At 29.5% G+C, this 19609-nt stretch overlaps 1 protein-coding gene across 1 annotated transcript; it reads left to right on the top strand.

Moving 5' to 3' along the window:
- Positions 1-131: 131 nt before the first annotated feature.
- On the top strand, positions 132-19286 carry Smp_134690 (putative emx homeobox protein; the record flags this gene model as incomplete). The annotated part of the gene is made up of 3 exons (XM_018795884.1): positions 132-222; positions 12730-12920; positions 18672-19286. The coding sequence occupies 3 exons, from the start codon at positions 132-134 to the stop codon at positions 19284-19286; spliced, it is 897 nt and encodes a 298-aa protein (XP_018650152.1).
- Positions 19287-19609: the final 323 nt, after the last annotated feature.

Below are 19609 nucleotides of genomic sequence, written 5' to 3'. Positions count from 1 at the left end.
ATCTTGAACAACAGCAACCTCAGCAAAAACAACAACAACAGTTACGTCATCAACAATCAACTGAATTGAATTCACAACTAACAGCAGTAAACCGAAATCATTTGATAGAGAACTTTTTGAAATCACGTTTTATGATAGATAATAATTGTGGACAAAATGTTTTTCAAGATTTAAATGAAATAGCTAAACTTGATCATTCAAATATATCATTAACTAATTATGGTGAGTTAATAAATAGTGTACTTTGTTTCAGTTAATATAATATTAGGACTGGTTATGTTTAACAAGATTATAAAAAGGTTTGTAATTTCTCCACCCGCCACCAAAAATCCCATGAATAAGTAAACGAAACTCCCTACGAGTGTTTACACCTTATCTTGTCTAGGAAGCGAATTCAAAATGTTAGTTTTTACAAGTTAATATTATCAGAAGGGGGTTTTGTGGAGATTTTAGTAATTTTATAGTTGAGTTCATGAAATATTTATTTCTACCGAAATTTATAATTTATTTATTGATAATTGAAATGATGAGTCAGTTGAAGCTAGACCACCATGGAAAACCTGGAAGCACTGGACGCCCGTTTCGTCCTATTGTAGGACTCCTCAGTAGTACACATCTACTCATGAATTCAACCATAAAATTACTAAAATCTCCATAAAACCCTCTTCTGATAATAATCATATGCTTATTAGTGACTGAATTCAAGAGCTATTTCCTAGAGTTCTAATGAGAAACAGTGACCAGTGGAGTTCAACCAGGTCTGTTGTGAGATAGTAACTCACTGAAGACAATGGCGGACGGTGGCTTAATTTCGTGAATCGGTTGAAGATAGACATTTACACCATTGGATGCCGGCTCAGTGGTCTAGAGGTTAAGCGTTCTCACATGAGAGCGATAGGTCCTAGGTTCGAATCTGGCGAGGCAGGATTGTAGATGTGTATTGCTGAGGAGTCCTACAAGTTAATATTATTTTTTTAGGGGGATGAATGATCAAATTCAGTTTATTTAGATTATCACTGTCACTAAATAGATGTCAAAAAAATCTCAACTTTTCGTTTATACATTGAAACATTGAACTAAAAAATAATTGGTAATAAGGAGTTTATTATTATTTTATTTGATTGATATTTTTGTAATAATAACAAAAGAAACTTAGTTAAGAACCGTCTTCATTACAGTAACTCAGTAAAACGTACTTTCTTCGAAACAAACCAACAACAAAAAGTAAACTTTGAGTGATATCAAGCATTATGGAGAGAAAATGTTCATTATTAAAAAAAGTCATAAATTATATCATGAATTATTTTGATGCTTATTGACTTGTAAACTCCACCTCTAGCTCTTCTAGAGTTACTGCTGGTCCCAAGCCCGGGTAAAGGAGGAGGGTTGGGCATGGGGTTAGCGACCCTATCCCGTAGAAAAACTAACTCGCTAAAAAAACGCTAACCATAAATTATTGACTTGTAATAATTTTCCAAATTATGTAAGCATATAATGAAAATATAACTGATGGCTTACAATTCATGTAATCAAAATAACACTATTATTGATAACTTTAGTGGTTACTTAGAATACATTCCTTTTATATGATTAGGTGTTATTAACATATACATATATTCTTCACTTCAGAAGTGACAATTTTACCGATTTTTTTCTATATTTATGGTTGACTAAAGCATAAAGACTAATATCAAAGTATATGTAATTAGATTATAATGTATCTATGATTAAATAGGCTCATTAAATAAACAGTACTGAAAAGATAGATTTATTACCAGTAGTTTCATAGTTTACAACATAGATTGGCTGTAACTAAAAATCATTGAAAACTAGGAAACACTGGTTAACTATTTGCTCGAGTGTGAAATTCGTCAACAGCTCACATCCGTTACACTGTTATTGGTGAAATCCAGTACATTCAAACGTTGAGATGAGCAATTAACTTTTAGACTATTGAGTTGGTATGTAATAGTTTGAATTTCTGACATTAATCACTATTGCAATATTGTACAACTAATATTTAAGATGACAAGATGCAAAGACAAAATTACATTTATAACTCATTAAGATTTTTATACAACATTACTTCCGTTTTCAATTGAATGTGGTGATTATTCACAGCAATATTTGCTAGAATTTTAACTCGACATTAGTTTTATATCAGTATGATATTCATTCAGAATAGTATTCTTTGAATTAACTTATCATGAGATTCATTCAGTATGATATGTAACTTGAATTTATGTACTAATTCAGTGAATTCCCCCGGTGTGATGACTGTTGGCTGATCATTAAGTGTGAATAAAACCAATATATAAATGTATATATGAATTTGTCATTCTGATTTATTTTGGAGAATAACATTAAAGCACTTGTCATTTAAATCTATCATTTTGACCCACAACTCATCAATAAACAGTTTCTCAATCCTTCATCCTTTCTATTCCTCAATCCTATCTCCTAACAATGTTAATAATTTTTAAAATGATATAGTAGGTTATTAGTGTTTTAAGATGAATATGAAGATCAACCATGTGATCGATTAATTATTTGATCATTAGTTCAAATTCAAGTCACAACATAGCTGTAGCCAGAGATAATCTGTTTCTCAGCCAACTATATTTTTACATATTGGGGTCAAAAAGGTGTACACCAAGGGGTAGTAAGTACATACTTCGATAACCATATACTTAAATCAATCACTATATTTCTAAGATTTATGATTAAACCCTTAAAATGCATCGTTACAAGAAAAGAAAAAACTACTATCATTTAGATATTAGCATATTTAGTAAGGTAGATAAATCCTTATCAACCGTTTTCGTGTTCTTACTTGTGCCGTTCGATTCATAGTTTACCAGTATCAATCCACTTAAGCATTTCTCTGTCATAACTTGATCCAATATGTTTAGTGGGTGGCTAACCCAGTCTATACATGGATGAACTCTAACGGCTACAACTTCTCACCAGAGCTCCAGGAATTACCTTCCGAAATCGTTTACTACTGACTACGTAATTATTGTTTGTATATGGGGTCACACAATAAAATGAAACGCTAATATACTCTTTCATGGTTTTATTAACTTTCCAGCTACGGCCAGTCTGTGGTCTAAACAAAAAGATCCGAAAATGTCTGCAAAACGCCCGCTTTAGCACTTTTAATAATTTTTGTAAGTGGCAAAACCACCCGTTGTAGCATTGTGAAATGGGTTTTACTACTGAATTTGCATTTATTGAAACTATTAGCTCATATTGATCAAAGTTTGAAATTAGGTGCTTCCTAAGTCTGTTAGTATGATGTTGTTTACAGAAGAACTAGTAGCTCAGTGGAATTAAAAAATAGGACGTTTACAAAAGCAATAGAGCTCTTTCTGAAGTAAATTTTATTGATACCGAATTAATTTTTTATTGGATAACAATTAATATTTGATTTTGCTATAGTTTTCGTCACCATCTGAATTCATCTGTAAAGTCGCTTTGAATCAGAAATTCAATAAACAGTTATGTAATCGTGGACTGAGATTTTTAGAAGTTGCATACTGACGGTCTTCCGTATATAGGGTCGAACTTAATTAAAATTGCTTAAATAAATGTGGGATTCAGTTTTACATCAACACTGATAGATTTCTAGTTTATGGTGATTTTTAAGAAATCTAGATTAGTTATACGCGACTTCATTGTTCTCTTCAAGTCAATAGATATTACATAGAATATAATTCACAAGTGATTTATTAGATAGACTATTTAAAGGTGGCATTATATCAAACGAAATTTTTCTAAAAAGAACTAATCGTTTTTAGTATGAACTATCAATTTCCCATTGTTGATATTCAGGATCTCATTTGGCAAGTCTCTACTCAGTTGCATGCATCTTAACTTCATTGCTCTAACACTGCCTTTTGTTTCAAGTTTTAGTATATTTTATATCGTCGCCAAAAATGGAAATGACGAACTCTCAATAATACCTCAATACCCATTAAATGGATTATTGGCTATTTTGACTCAGTAGCTTAGTGAATAAAGGATCAGTATTTGTAGCGATGGGGACTAAGTTCGTATCCCACTGTGAAAACAAACGCTGGGCTGCAAGTAAATCCGGCTAATTAGTCCTAAATAAAAATAAAAAGGTGACTGAGATTCTACTGCTAGCTACTATTCAAAATATATGAATTAGTAAGTTCGTTCATATTCATCCTTTGGGTGACAAAAATGAGAGAAGCCATTTCAGCAAACTACAAACCCAACTCAGCGAATTCGATCCACATATACGTGAAGAGAAACATAAAATTCTAAGTAAATGTATTTTTCAAAATCGAAAAAACATGCTCTAACTAGTGACATATATTTGTAGATTAAAAGCAGCAACCGGTTAGTGTAAACACCGAAACTAACTAAATGCATCAATCATTTACTACTTATATACATTAATTTTTACATATTGATTCTAAGTAATTGATATCAAACGACTGAACCATTGAGCTTTTGCATAAAAGCTCACTAAGAAAGAATAAGATATTTTATTGTAGTAGGAAATTATTACTTCTGGGTTCAACTTTTAAACATTAAACTAATAAACCTGAAAAGTGAATTGATCCAAGGAGAATTTTCCGATTGCATTAGAAATACATGATCAATACTTTCAACAGACCTACACATCGTATATTCAATCTAATCCCCCCCCCAAAAACGTGATTTTACCCTAACTATAAATTTCAAAAACGTCGTTATCTACTCTAATACAAATTTGTAAATTTCAGTAGATATTACTGAAATATCTTAAGATACATCATCATATTTCCCGATTGAAGTTACTTTCCAGATTAATCTTTTTCTTGTAAAATGGAACTTTAAATATTTTATTATACAGAAGATAAATCATTAGTTAGTCAACTAATAAATTAATGTATACGTAAAATGTCTTCTTAAGTCAATCATTACTTAGATATTTTGTTTAATAAAGAAATAGCTTCAAGATACATTTATACAATGGGATATTTTTTTTACAGTTCACAAGTTGTTTTTCTAGAGTATTAAAACTATCATATGTGTGTGAGGTTTTGTTCAATGATAAATGTAAAATATAATTTAATTTTGCTAATTTTTTGTCATTTTATGGGTTCATATGTTTGTGAATAAACTTGTCAGGTAAAGATGTCATTTAAATTGTTGCCAAGGTCATCCTTATCCACATCATCATCATCATCATCATCATCATCATCGTTATCCATGATATATAAAATAATAGGTAACAAAAAAGAAATTTAATATATTTAAAGATAGTTAAACAAATAGAGTTCTTATTAAATGGATACTATTGTAAAACATAATTTGTGCTTTGTCTTCCTTATGTTCCCATCATTTTCTAGGTTTTTTTTGGGTTTAGGATTGATAACCAATAGAAATGAATGGGAAATATTGTCAATCAGTTGTTGAAAGAAACTGTTTATAAAAAGAGTCAAACTGTTCATAAATACTAATTGATGATATAAAAAGAAAAGTAATAAATATGCCTGTAAGCAAATAAATGAAAGAAAATTAGATGATTCCTTTTGTTTTCTATCTAAATGTAAGAGTTCATTCACATTCCATTTATTATTTACATTATGAATGAGTTGTAAGGATAATTTAGAAGAAACTTATCTAACTTCAACTATCTAATCCATAACAACACAAAACTAATGTCATTTCAAAACATCTTTCCTATAAATTCATAAATTTCTTGGAGAAAAAAGAAATGATTATTAAACAGTTATTGCCTAACTTCATAACTACTATATAGATGAGTGGAAGTCAGTGAAATGTAATGAATCCATTGTATTCTGTTGACCTTATTGTTGTTATGTTCTGTTTAAATTTGTAAAAGTAATTGTATGTCATTTCGTCTCAATAATCTTTTAGTTTTGTATATGATGCCTTATGTCTTAAATTGTTACATTGTGTGTATGTCTGTCAGTATGTGCAAAAATCACAGTCATCTTAACAAAATTGAGACACTGGCAATTTAGATCAGAAGGGGTTTTATGGATATTTCAGTATTTTCATAGTTGAAATCATGGGTCAATCGAAGCTAGACCACCATTGAAAACCTGGGAGCACTAAACGACCGTTTCGTCCTATTATGGGACTCGTGGATTGGTTGAAGTTAGACATTAACACCGTTGGATGCCGGCCAGCTCAGTGGTCTATCGGTTAAGTGCTCTGGCACGAGACTGGTAGGTCCTGGGTTCGAATCTCGAGAGGGGGGATCGTGGATGCGCACTGCTGAAGAGTCCCATAGTCGGACGAAACGGCTGTCCAGTGCTTCCAGGTTTTCAATGGTGGTCTAGCTTCAATTGACTCATGATCTCAACTATGAAAATACTGGTAATTTAATTTGACTACTGGTAATATCGCTAATTTATTTGTTCATTAGACTTCGAAAAATATATTGATCATTATAAAGTAATGAAATTATTCATAGTTCCCAATGAATTGAAATTCCTTATAATCATGGATTGCTTAGAGTTAGACATTAACACCGTTGGATACCAGTTCAATGGTTTAAGGGTTAAGCGTTCTTTTGTGAGTCCGTAAGTGCACTGTTTAGAAGTCCCATACTAGGACGAAATGGCCGTCCAGTGATTCCAGGTTTTCAATGCTGGCCTAACATTGATCGATTTATGATCTCAATCAAAATTCTTTAACAGTGAGTGTTTTCTCTTGAATGTAAACAGAATAAAAGAAACTGCATAGTTTTGATTGCGTGGTTCAATTGGTGTAAAAGATATAGTGGAAGTATTTAGATTTCTAGAAGCATATATTAAAAGTTATCTTTTAGTCAAATTTCTTATTGTGTTGAGTGTCTATCAAGAATAAATTTGTTAAATACAAAACATTCTACATCTTTTGATTACCTATGACCTAAAGAAAATTGTTTCCAGAAGGTAATATAAACAATTAAAATCATTGTATTTATTAGGATTTTTACATAAGAGAGAAAATTAATTACCAATTAATTCATCTAGTTCATGAATTTTGATTAGTTTGAAATAGGAATTTAGGCTTAGGGATCCATTAAAACATTTTTGAGCTTATTCATCAAACAAAGTATCTAAGATAAGCTGTTCTTTTGTAATCTCATACTTCTGAAATAATTAAACGCAGTAGTAATTTGATTTGGGAATTCTATGTAGTGCGCAACCATTACTTTAGATGGAATCAGACTTACCTAGAACATTTGAGATTTCATGGTGAATATAGCACTGTGGGGTTATTTTGCGACATCGTATAATACTCATCCCATTTCGCCGGTAAATGTCCCTTTCACTGTTTGTTCTACTTTTGTCGTCACGGTTTCCCATTAAAAATTTGGTAAATTGTTTTAAAATGTAGTATCTAAGATGGGTATGATTATTAATTAGTCATCATCATTTAGAAATCATACGACTTGACATTAATTTTATATCATTAACTGACTCTTTTCCTTTAAATTAATAAAAACTTAATAAGTTGACGAATATGCATAGATCTAAAACAGAAGATCATGGTCACAATGAGCTGACCGATAGTCACTAAATCTAAACATTTGGTAATTCATTTTAAACAACTGGCATGTTTCTTTACTTATTACTATGCTTACTCCTACAGAACTTTGAATATAAGTAAACACTTTAAACAATGTAATATTCTAAGTAGTTGTGGACTTAATAAGCTAGGGAAAAATGTTTTGTAGTGCATTAGTTTCGGATGTTTAATTAATCTGGGCAAAAGTTTTACTTATTTCTGATCTAGATTTTTAATTCTGATATCAGAAATCTATCAACTAGGAGAGACATGAAATGAATATTTTTTTCATATTAATTCGTCGTTTAACACAATTGCTGTACTGAATGTAGTGGATTGATTTTATGTTAAAACGTGGTGAAACTCTGTTCACTGTCACTTTTTCTGTTTAACGAGAAAATAATATTCAATAATAATGATGAATGAATTTTAAAAAGAGGTTTTTTTTTGTCTCAGTAACTTCAAGAGAAGCTTAGAAAATCTTTTAAATGGATATTTTAACTCTCTATTCTATATATTCAATGACTATCTGTACTAAAATTTTGTTCATTTGGTTTGCTGGAGATTTTAAATAAGTGGATGGTTCTGAGTCCAGTTACATATGATGTTACTTTCCGCTAAGAGGGAGTTCATAAATAAAATAAGGCAATCTTCAAGTGCTTCCTGATTTAGATTAGGCCTTGAGCTAATGCTCATTAATGAAATGAATGATGTTTTACATTTACACGAGTTTAATATAATATTATAGATGAATTCATGAGTCAATTGAAGCTAGACCACCATGGAAAACCTGTAAGCACTGGATGGCTGTTTTGTCCTATTGTGGGACTCCTTGGCAGTGCGCATCCACGATCCCGCCTCGACAGATTCGAACCCTGGGCCTATCGGTCTCGCATGAGAGTTTGCGTCCAATGGTGTTAATCCACGAAATCCACGAAATTGAGCGACCATCCACAATTGTCTTCAGTGAGTTGATATCTCACAACAGACGCAGTTAAACTCCACTGGTATGTAACATTTCTAATTTTTAAAAAATATTGAAACAATTGTTTGTTCAAACTTAACATTTTTGTTAATAATTAATGATTATCAGTAACATTATAATTAGGCTTATGGTAGATTTCTGAAGGAGTTTATTTAACAGAAATTCATCCTGGAATAAAAAACTGACTTAAAAATATAATTTGCTAAGCTATTGATTCAAATAAAAACTTCTTCATTCTTTGTTAAATCAAATACAAAATATTTAAAGCTTAAGTTTGAATGAGAAAACAATTTTCTATAACTTTAATTATGCTGAAGAAAAACAGAAAAAAAATGCATATCCTATTTTTAATCTGACTGTATAGTAGTTCCTGTTTTAAACCACATCAAGCAACTATCCTTAATCAGCAAAGATAGATAGTAGCAAGCAATGGATAACGTTATGGCGTTTGAAGCGAACAGCAGTGGGTTCGAATCCCGGAGTGAACATCAATTCTAAGATGTAGGTACATCCAGCTGACGAGTCCCAAATAGGAGGAAACGCGCATCCTGGATTCCACTATTAGCCATTATCCATCTTTGCTTATAATGCTTGTGACTTAAGGCAATATCGAGGCAATCCTCACAGGATGCACACATGCAAATAAGAGACTGGTCAATTGCAGTCCTAAAAACATCAATGGGGAGATTCAAGCAAACAATACCAAGTGAATTTAACTATCATTAATGATTAATAAATTGATTTGTAGCTGTTCTAAATAATAACAGTTAACTTCAGGTTGCTTTAATATGTGGCTGAAAAAATCAACTTTCTTGTTTGATTAATTTTAGTATCCAAACTGTTTCAGAAAGTATAAGATACTTTATCCATAGTTAGCACTTAACTCAAAAACGTGAAAAATAGTCCTAAAGTATGTTTTTGATGTGATGAAAAGGAAGAAGATACAGAGTAGTTACGTCAAATATGTAAATGAACTTGGTTAGTCAAATACACATTGATTTGATGATGACTGGTAGAATATATGTGGGGGGATTTGAAAATTCTTCATTTTTTTATATTTATTAAACAAAAATTTTAGATATTGACAAACTGTGGACTTATTTTTTATAAACTGAATAGTCTACTCACGTTTGTTTGATTTTTCATCCCGATTATTAATGATTGTTTATCAATCGTCATTCTTCCTTTTGTATAATTGTTACTGTCCTTTTATCTTAAATAGTTTTCTATGTTTATACATCAAATATATTTAAAGAAATATTTCGAAATTTTGTGAGGACTACACAAATTTCTGTTATTAGAAGTTAAAACTAGTGACTGGCTTCAAGAGATATTTCCTGAAGTTCTAGTGAGAAGCAGTGGCCAGTGGAATTCAACCAGGTCTGTTGTGAGATAGTAACTCACTGAAGACAATGTTGAACGATAATTGAAGCTCGTGGATTGGTTGAAATTAGATATTAACATCACTGAACGCCAGCTCAGTGGTCTAGAAGTTAGGTGTTGCGCGCGAGACTGATAGGTCCTGGGTTGGAATCTGGTGAGGCGGGATCATGGATGCGCAGTGCTGAGGAGTCCCACACTAGGACAAAATGGCTATCCAGTGCCTTTAGGTTTTCCATGGTGGTCTAGCTTCAATTAACTCATGATTTCAATTATAAAGTTATCCTTAGCTTCTACAGCATATTATCTGTGAAATAAATGAACGAGTAGGATTTTTTTCGCGTATAGCACGCCATCTATTTCGAATAGTAGAAGGGTAGTATAAATTACAAATAGCATTAGATCAGTATTACTAACTAACTCTCTATTTCCACGTATTTCTTCTCCATGATAATAGTATATTTTTCTTGATTAGATCAAGTTGCACATCTACCATCAATCCATAGACGAATAGGCGAATAAGATTTATATTAACCTACTAAAACAATAATCGACAATATGAACTACCGTACACGCTCACCGAAAGTATATAAGTAGTATATTAAGATGAAAAGCTGACCAGAAAATTTTATTTTTTATTGTGAGTTTATATATATATTAAATGTTTTCACTACTTTGTGATTATTCATACCTAATACTCTTCGAGTAACAAGGCAGGTAAGGCAAGAGCATGAATTGAAATTTCATGTGTTCCTTTTTATAATTCTGGTAAATTGAGTTTTAACAAACATTATGTGTATGTGTGTGTCTAGGAGAGAAAGAGAGAGAGACAGCTAAGGAAGAATGATGAGGTTAGACTCGACACTATAGAGAACTTTAAACATTCTAAAAAAACATTAATCATTTCAAAATATACATAAAGTTCATCATTATCTTCATTTTCTTCTTCTTCTTCTTCATTATTATTTTTTTTATAAAAAAAGTAGATATAATGATGCCCTTTCTATAACTAAAGATAAATTTCTAAATAAGTTCAATTTAACTCAAAGGTTAAACATAATACGTGACATTGATACTACTACTACTACTACCACTACTACTCATGCTACTACTAATACTACTAACAATAATAATGATAGCATATATATCAATTTGTTTGTTTTCTATGAATTAGATATCTGATTTCTTGACAAATTTCTTAAAGAATAATTTGTTCTAACCATATGGCACATTAATTTAACTGAACTAATAAAGGTTTTTCCCCTTTTCCCCTTTTCTTTTAATTTATCAGTTTATGTTATCGAGTATTATCTTTTATAATTTAAGCACAACTAACTTAACTCGTTATAAAGTCAAATTAATCAGAATAAATAAATAAATTAGATCATCAGATATTGTATATCATACTGTACATAGATTCTCTTCGTCCTTTTTTTCTTTCTTTTCTATTCTCTATTCTACTTATATATATTATAATGATAGTAGATAAAGTTATTTCATTCATCTTTGACCTATACATAAATATTTGTATTTCAATTTTAAATCGTTCATCCTTGAATATTTAATATCTAGAAGTTATGGTGGATTAAATGATGAAATTTAAAAAGATATTTTATTGATATTTCAAATTTTATTGGTCGATGTGCACTACTGAGGAGTCCTACAATAGGACGAAACGGCCATCCAGTGCTTTCAGGTTTTTCATTATGTTCTAGCTTCAATTGATTCATGATTTCAATTATAGAAAAACCATAATTGTTAGAAATTTTATAATGATAATATTAATTTTTATAATTCTTTTACGGATTAACAATATAGAAAGTTCATGATATGTTTAAGATGAAAATTTTTTAAAATTTTAAATATAATACTTTCATGATAAAGGATGTACATAAACTGTAATAATCATCATTAACAGTAAGATGAAAAGTTGTCATAAAATGATGCTAAAGAGTTTTCTTCTCATTTAAGATGGAATTTATCAATACTTATGTTTAGTTCTCAATACTAAGGAATGAATATCACGCGAACTAGTAGGTGATGATCAGATGTATATTATGAAATAAACAATAAGACAACAAAATCTAAAAAATACTTTAGAAATATTGTTTCTAAATAGTAATGGGATATAGCAGTGAAAACAATCTTTCTTATCTTAATATACTTATTATTTTGACTTACATAAATCAAATAGCCTTCGGCTTTTTGTAACAGCTTAACCCATAATAAATTGGTGAATGTATGACTGATGTTTAGTGCTATTGCTACTGAGACAAGAGAGCTGACATATTATTTATTACAATACCATTGAAACTTACTAAAGTGAGAGACATTATCTTTGAGATGGAATAAGTAAATAAATCAGTAACACATCAATAATACCAAAAAAGGATACATTTGATCACAAGCAGAATGAAGTTAAAAGCTCGATTCAATGGACTTCTCTTCAATAAAGGAATACTATCGTGCTCTACACGAACGAAGTATATATATATAACTTACTTTGAAGAATGTAGATCATTATGATCTTAGAGTGATAGTTATTTTCTTTATTTTTTTAATAAAACTGGACGATTTCTAAATGTTTTTCCAAGTAACTACATTGGTTTATGTAAAATGAAAGTTTGCCACATTATGTCATGAATAAAACTACAAAAACATGTACAATCTCATTTAATGTTTGTATATATAATCGACAGCAAAAAAGAGAACCTTTATTTCAAATTACTTCAGTTGTCAGTTAATATTACATCATTACACATATAGACTTAAATAAGTATTAATAAAAATGTATATTGTTTTTTTTCTTTTTCATTACCTAGATAATTTTATTAAGAATTCAATGGGTCGTAACGTTTTGATTACATCTGATAGTAGGAAACCAAAACGAATACGTACAGCTTTTTCACCAGCTCAACTATTTCAATTAGAAAGTGCATTTGAAAAAAATCATTATGTTGTAGGACAAGAACGTAAAGATTTAGCTACTGATTTAAATCTAACTGAAACTCAAGTGAGTGTTTATGTTGTTTTTTCTTTGAAAAAAAAATCTAATAATTTGTTAACTATTTCAATTCATGTCTTAGTTATAACTGATATATTGAAGTATGTGGATTTTTGAATTCCTTGTAAAAGAATAGGATACGTGTTTGGGAATTATTCCATTCCTAATGTAAATTTACAAGATAATTAACACCGAAGTAGGATTACTGAGGAGTTTTTGAGTACGGATCTATGATAGTAATCTATAAGATTCAAATGCTTCGTAAAATTCTGAAGATAAGCTTAAAAGGATCCAGTATCACTGATTACGATCGTTTTTAAATAAATATAAAATGGTAATCACCTTGATTATGTATGAATTTTTGAAATTATTTTGAGTGTATTTTCTCTTGAAAACTGACGTTAGCTAAAGAATCCGTTTCTGTCTGGTTTCATACCTTACAGCTAATGTGCTGATGACAACACACTGCATTCAGATCTGGTGATATGCGCAAAACATTTAAACAGATAAACGGGAATATAATTATTTACGTTTTGAACTTTAGTCAGTCATAAGATTATTTAAAGTTAGCAAAGCATCTGTTGTTTTAAGTAATGGGGAAACATTTTGTCCTAATATTCTGACTGAACCAAGTTCTTAACATCCGATTATTTTGTAACTGAACACATGAAATTTCCTCCTAATGTCAAGAAAATTCTCAAAGAACTCATGAGTGACATACAAGATAACTGAAATTAGAGACCAATAGCTTTTAATAACATAGTAGCCTTCTTATTCTAAAACGGGTTAACAATAAATGACATTACCTAGTGTAAATAAGTTAAATTCTATAAATTACGTTATTGAAAATTTGATTTTTCAGGAGAATGATTATTAACACTAAGTGAGAACCTGTGTTACAACTACAAATAGAATGAAAGAATTCGAGTTATTATATCTACAGTCTATGCCAATAGATTAGTCGATATCATATTGTTTGGATTTCAGTGCTTATTGAATTAAAGATAACTCTGTTTTGTATAGGCTGAATGACTTGATATTTCTGACGGTATTCATCACAGAAATGCTTATGAGTTACATGTAGTTATATTGACTCGACAAAAACTTCATAACAATAAATTATTTGTAGAGCAAACGTTTTCTAGAAGTTCCCAGTGTAGTTTCTTGACGATGTTGACAAATAATGAAATGTATGCTATTAGCTTCTCATTAATTAACCTGCGAATTCTAATTATATAATCAGATAGAGGTTCAGTTCGTTATTAACGTGAATAGTATAAATAGCAAATGAATTGAACTAATCAGCCTATTGGTATTTGTGATTTTGAAGACTAATAATAAAGTAACTTAGCCAAAAAGACAAAAAGTCAATCCTGGATATAGAAACTGATGGCTTAGAAGAAATAAATACTATGAAAAATGAGCGACGAATTCTAAGCACATATGATAAACCAAAATTACAAGAACTAAATAAAAGTTAACCAGGCATGAACTATTTTACCGTCAAATAATGTTGAAGTTAAAAAAATGAAGAAATTTCTGAATTATTAACTGTCTAGGAATATTCAAATGAACTGATGTACGAATGTAGTTTCATTTGAAATATTTATCTCCGAAGACTTTTTTTAGGGTGTTAACTTATCAGATGCTTGGATTCAGCTTCAATAATATTTTTCTGGAAGCATTTGTTTAGTTATAAGTGGTACTTTTTCATAAAACTTTTATACATAAAGTGTATCAGTATTAAACAACGTGAGACATGATTTTTCGAAAATGTATTGTCTTTCGACTTTGTTATACAAAGTATATATAAACTGTGTCATAGAAACTGATTAAACTGAAGTAACTGATTAACGAAAATACCATATGCAAAATACAATTTATTATTATGAGGTTAATAGTTATTTAAATATTGGTAACTTCATTTGATATCCGGCTAATACATTAGAAGAAAAGTAAAGACAAGCGCAAAATTCCTTGAAATTAGTTGGCGTATTGAAGAACTTCATGGAACAAGAAGAATTAACAAAAACAACATTTTCATTGAAACTATAAATATCATGGATGTAACATTACTTTTAAACTAACCGAAGTGATATCATTATTATTATTTTATATGCAATGGTAATACACTCAGTTCGATATTCAATAAATCAAGGGAATAAGCATTTTTGGTATAAGATAAGGAAATAACATTTTGATTACTAATATAACGTACTCTCTACTAAATTATTGGAACTAGTATTATTGTATGGGAATAGAACTAACCCGCAAAATGATCTTAATGGTTAATAAAATTATAAAAATCTGATCATTAATGAACCATTTTATTTATTTATTGGAAAAGAATAAATCAAATTGATTGTTAAATTTGATCTGATATTTATTGTTTTAAAGTTAACCATCCGCATAATATCAATGCAGATATATATATATATAACTAATGGAAACCATTATAAAGTAGTATATCTTTTCCATTACAAAAAACAGATGGACTACTTAAAATCAAAATGTCAAGATATACTTTTATGATAAAGTTTATTCAGGAATACATATATATCTATATTACATTACTTTAACTACTAATATTAGTATCCTTCTCTACACTTCGAATAATTTTTTTTCGTTTTATTTCTTCTTATTTTTTTTACAAAAAGGGGACAATTTATTTTAATATGAATGTAATATAGACTAGAGGGGGAGTGGGTGGGTGAATAAGAAAGGAGTTTAATTCTTAATTCGATTGTCAACTTGATAACACTTTACAGACATTGAGAAAGGCGAATATATAAATAAAGATATTGAGAAAAACATAAAATAAAATAAACTAAAACTTGTAATCAGTCGCGTGACTGATTTCTTCAAAATTGTACATAGAAAATTGTGTATATATTAATAAAGAAAATGTAAATAAACTTCGATTAAAGAAGGTGGAGCTGTTATTATTCCAATACAACCTTTCAACCAAACATAGTACCCGTATATATGTTTATTTATTTATAACAATATATATATATGTATGCCAAAGTATCTTAAAAATATAGTTTTCATTCACTGACTAACTAACTAACTAAGTGAATGACCATTTCTAATTAATTAAACATCTTGATAATAAAGTAATGCATAATATAAATATTATTTTCTATGAAGGAAAATGTTAATCCTAATAATAATAATGATAAAGTTTATATACACGCAAAATTGTATTCCACGCAAAATTGTAGTAAATTTAACTTGTTTCTTACGATAAGTAATAATCATTATACACTTGATTATGTTCTTTTTCAGTAGTACCCCAATGATATATGCATATATATGTATATGTATATAGATAAACGGTGAAAGTGTACATAGTTAGAAAAACCTATAATAAACCTTATATGAATAAATAGGTTGGTAGGGATAGTTACGAATGTTGACAATTTTACGGTTGATTAAATTTGATAGGTACAGGACACGATATGTAAGATATTTGCATATAATCATGGTATATATATATATATATATATGCTGATAGTAATTTCTTCTTCATTTGTGATTTATTAAAACAAATAAGTAAACAGATATCTTTTATTTAAAGTAAAATGATTAGAGGAATAAGTTAAAGTAGATTTTAATTTAATGTTATATTGTGGTCAAGTTTATGGTTTAGTTTTTTTTTTTAATTTAAAGAAATAAATGAAAAAAAAGTTTAATGGTTATTTATTACTTGAAGAGTTACATTCAATATAGAATAACTTAAACTATTTTTAATTTTGTTTTAAATTAAAACGAAAATAACTTTATAAGTAAAGATGGATAATGGCTAGCAGTGGAATCCAGGATTAGCGTTTCGTCCTATTTGGCACTCGTCAGCTAGATGTACCTGAATCTCAGAGTTAATGTTCATTCTGGGACTTGAACCTAGTACTGTTCGCTTCAAACGTCATCGTGTTATCCCCTCGTCTATTGAGTCCTGATAGCCACTTGCTTGTGCAATGGGGTGAAGTTTAAATTTACTTGTGAATTAAGGTTATATAGAGGCAATACGCACAGTATGCACATATGCCAAGAAGAGACTGATCAACTGTAGTACTAAACATCAATGGGAAGACTCAAACAAATAATACCAAGTGAATTTGAAAATAACTTTAAATTTTCATAAAATAAAATTATGGAACAAAATGGTTTTGAGAGGTTTAACTTGATAAGCATTTGCATGCCAGACTAAAGGTCCTGGGTTTGAATTCAGTGTACAGGATTGTGGATATGCAATGCTTGGGAGTTTCATACTAGGAGGAAACGGCCGCCCAGTGCTTCCAGGTTTTTCATAGTGGTCTAACATCGATCCATTCATAATAATGACTTGCAATTAAAAATAATCTCAGAGATTCAACTCTGTAAACATATTTTAATCAACACTGATTCGGATAGTGCTTATTTCTGAACTCAGTACAAGCTCCTCAAATAGAGATTGTATACAGAAATACAGTGAGTTGAGATATCAATTATGTAATCCGAAAGTCCTTTAACTGCAACTATAAAGTTAACTGAATTTTAATTTTATAACCGATGAAATTAATCTTATAGGTGATACCAGATGTTAACCTCTTTTCGAATATTTAAACATCTAGTTTATTCATTAATGGTTGGATCACGAATTTTTAACAATAATTAATCTTTTCTGTACTTTCTTCATACTCTATATCATTCTTTTTTGAATAACTCATGCTCATGTATGTGAGTTTGTAGACTTTTTATTTCAAAGCTAGTTTTTATCACACTCTAAGATGAATAGCTTCAAGATGGACCGATTCATCAAGAAGCCACTATTTGTTAAATAAATAAAGTTGAAAGTAAGATAGTAACTTATTGATGATAATAAATAAAACCTTATTCTATTATAAATCTGTTGTAGTTGTAAGTGAACTATTGTATAATGATTTAGTCACTGTGTACCAATCTAATTATCATATTCCTATAATTGAAGTCAGATTTTGTTAAATAAGCCGTTGTTCGTGGTATGCTGTAAAGAGAGTTCATTAATGAAGGATTTATGTGTTAAGTTTATTTATATTTAATTTTGTCCACCGGTTGAAGCCTAATATTAAGATCATGTTCAGTTACAAAGATCTTATGTAAGGAAAGGATATGGTGATTACTACATTACAACATGAGAAGATTCATTAATTAGATTGCAGAACAGTTGAAATAAGATAGAAATTAATTTTTCGTGAAGTAAATTCAACTACTTACCATCAAGAATTAATTGTATTCTCAGTGCTAGGTTGTGGAGGTTGTTCAATTTCATTGAAATCATGAACCAATATATTTCAGTCTACTTCCAAGTTTCCAATAGTTATTTAACTTGGATCAATGCACGATTCCAACAAATGAATCTTTTAGTGATGTTTCTTATAAAATAATCCTGAGCACACCACAGCTATTTAAGTTCACTTTAAGATCGAAACCTGAGTAGTTCTTTGAGCCATTTATAAAGTTAAACAATAATGTGATTACGATATCCTACTGAAAACCATGAAATAATCCCATTTTTATCGTTGACTTCATTAAAACTAAGGTATAAGGTGATTTTTCGTTGTCATAGTTGTCAGAATCGTAACACGGAATATGTTATATTAGTATATAAGTTATATTGCAATGTGTTTTCATCACTATGTCGAAATGCTTATTGAAAAACAAGTTTAATCACATACTGTTTACAAAATATTTAGCTTTAATTTTTGATAAAATGTAAAATATTACTATATTTTTCAACAGGTAAAAGTATGGTTTCAGAATCGTCGAACAAAATATAAACGTTTGCATACAGATGGTAAAGAAATTCTAAGCGATTCAAATTCCAAAGACCAAAAATCATTATCAGATGACGATGAAGATAGTGATGGGGATGGTGATGACAATGATGATGATGAGGAGGATGATGAGTTAGTTAAAAGAGATGAAGGTGAAGATAATGTTTTAATTGAGTCTATTCATCAGAATCAAAATAATTTGAAATTCGAGAATGAAACACTTTCAAAGCATTCAATTTCTGAATCTTCTAAAAGAATCAATGTCAATACATTCTCAATACAAAATCCTTATTCTTTCACAGAAAATAAACAGTTTACACCTTCAAAAGAATGTCAACAATATATTGATCATTCAAAGTTAAACAATCCTTTAGGAAGTCAAATAATAAATGATTTATCAGAAAAATCCAAAATAAATGATTATACAAAATATGCATGGAATTCATTAAAACAAATACATGACAATTTAAATATAGACAATGGAATAGAACGTAAACAATCATCTATGTTACATTCATCACAACATTTATTAAATACAGTGAATCAAAATTTAAATTATTTACAACATTCTTGTAGATAAACATTAAAAAAAACACAAAGAAAAAAAGAATAAAAGAAAATATAAATAATTTTTTTTTCAATCAATTACTTGTTTATCTAATTTCCTGTTTTTTTTTTGAAGAAAGAAAGAAAAACAACACACGCTTAATTTTCAATTGTCTTGTTACTATGGTATACTCGTTTTAAATTTCTATTTATGCATATTTTAAAAATGGATGCGCAACAATGATCGATTATGTAATTATTATGTAAGTTTGTCCTTGAACACAAAAAAAAACAATTGACTTATTTACTTAAGATATATACCTTAGTAACAGAAGGGGGTTTGTGGAGATTTTTAGT

Source organism: Schistosoma mansoni, chromosome 2 (assembly GCF_000237925.1).
Source record: "Schistosoma mansoni strain Puerto Rico chromosome 2, complete genome".
NCBI classification, from domain to species: Eukaryota; Metazoa; Platyhelminthes; class Trematoda; order Strigeidida; family Schistosomatidae; genus Schistosoma; species Schistosoma mansoni.
The sequence above is the reverse complement of the archived record's forward strand: the minus strand, read 5'-3'. Positions and strand labels throughout refer to the sequence as shown.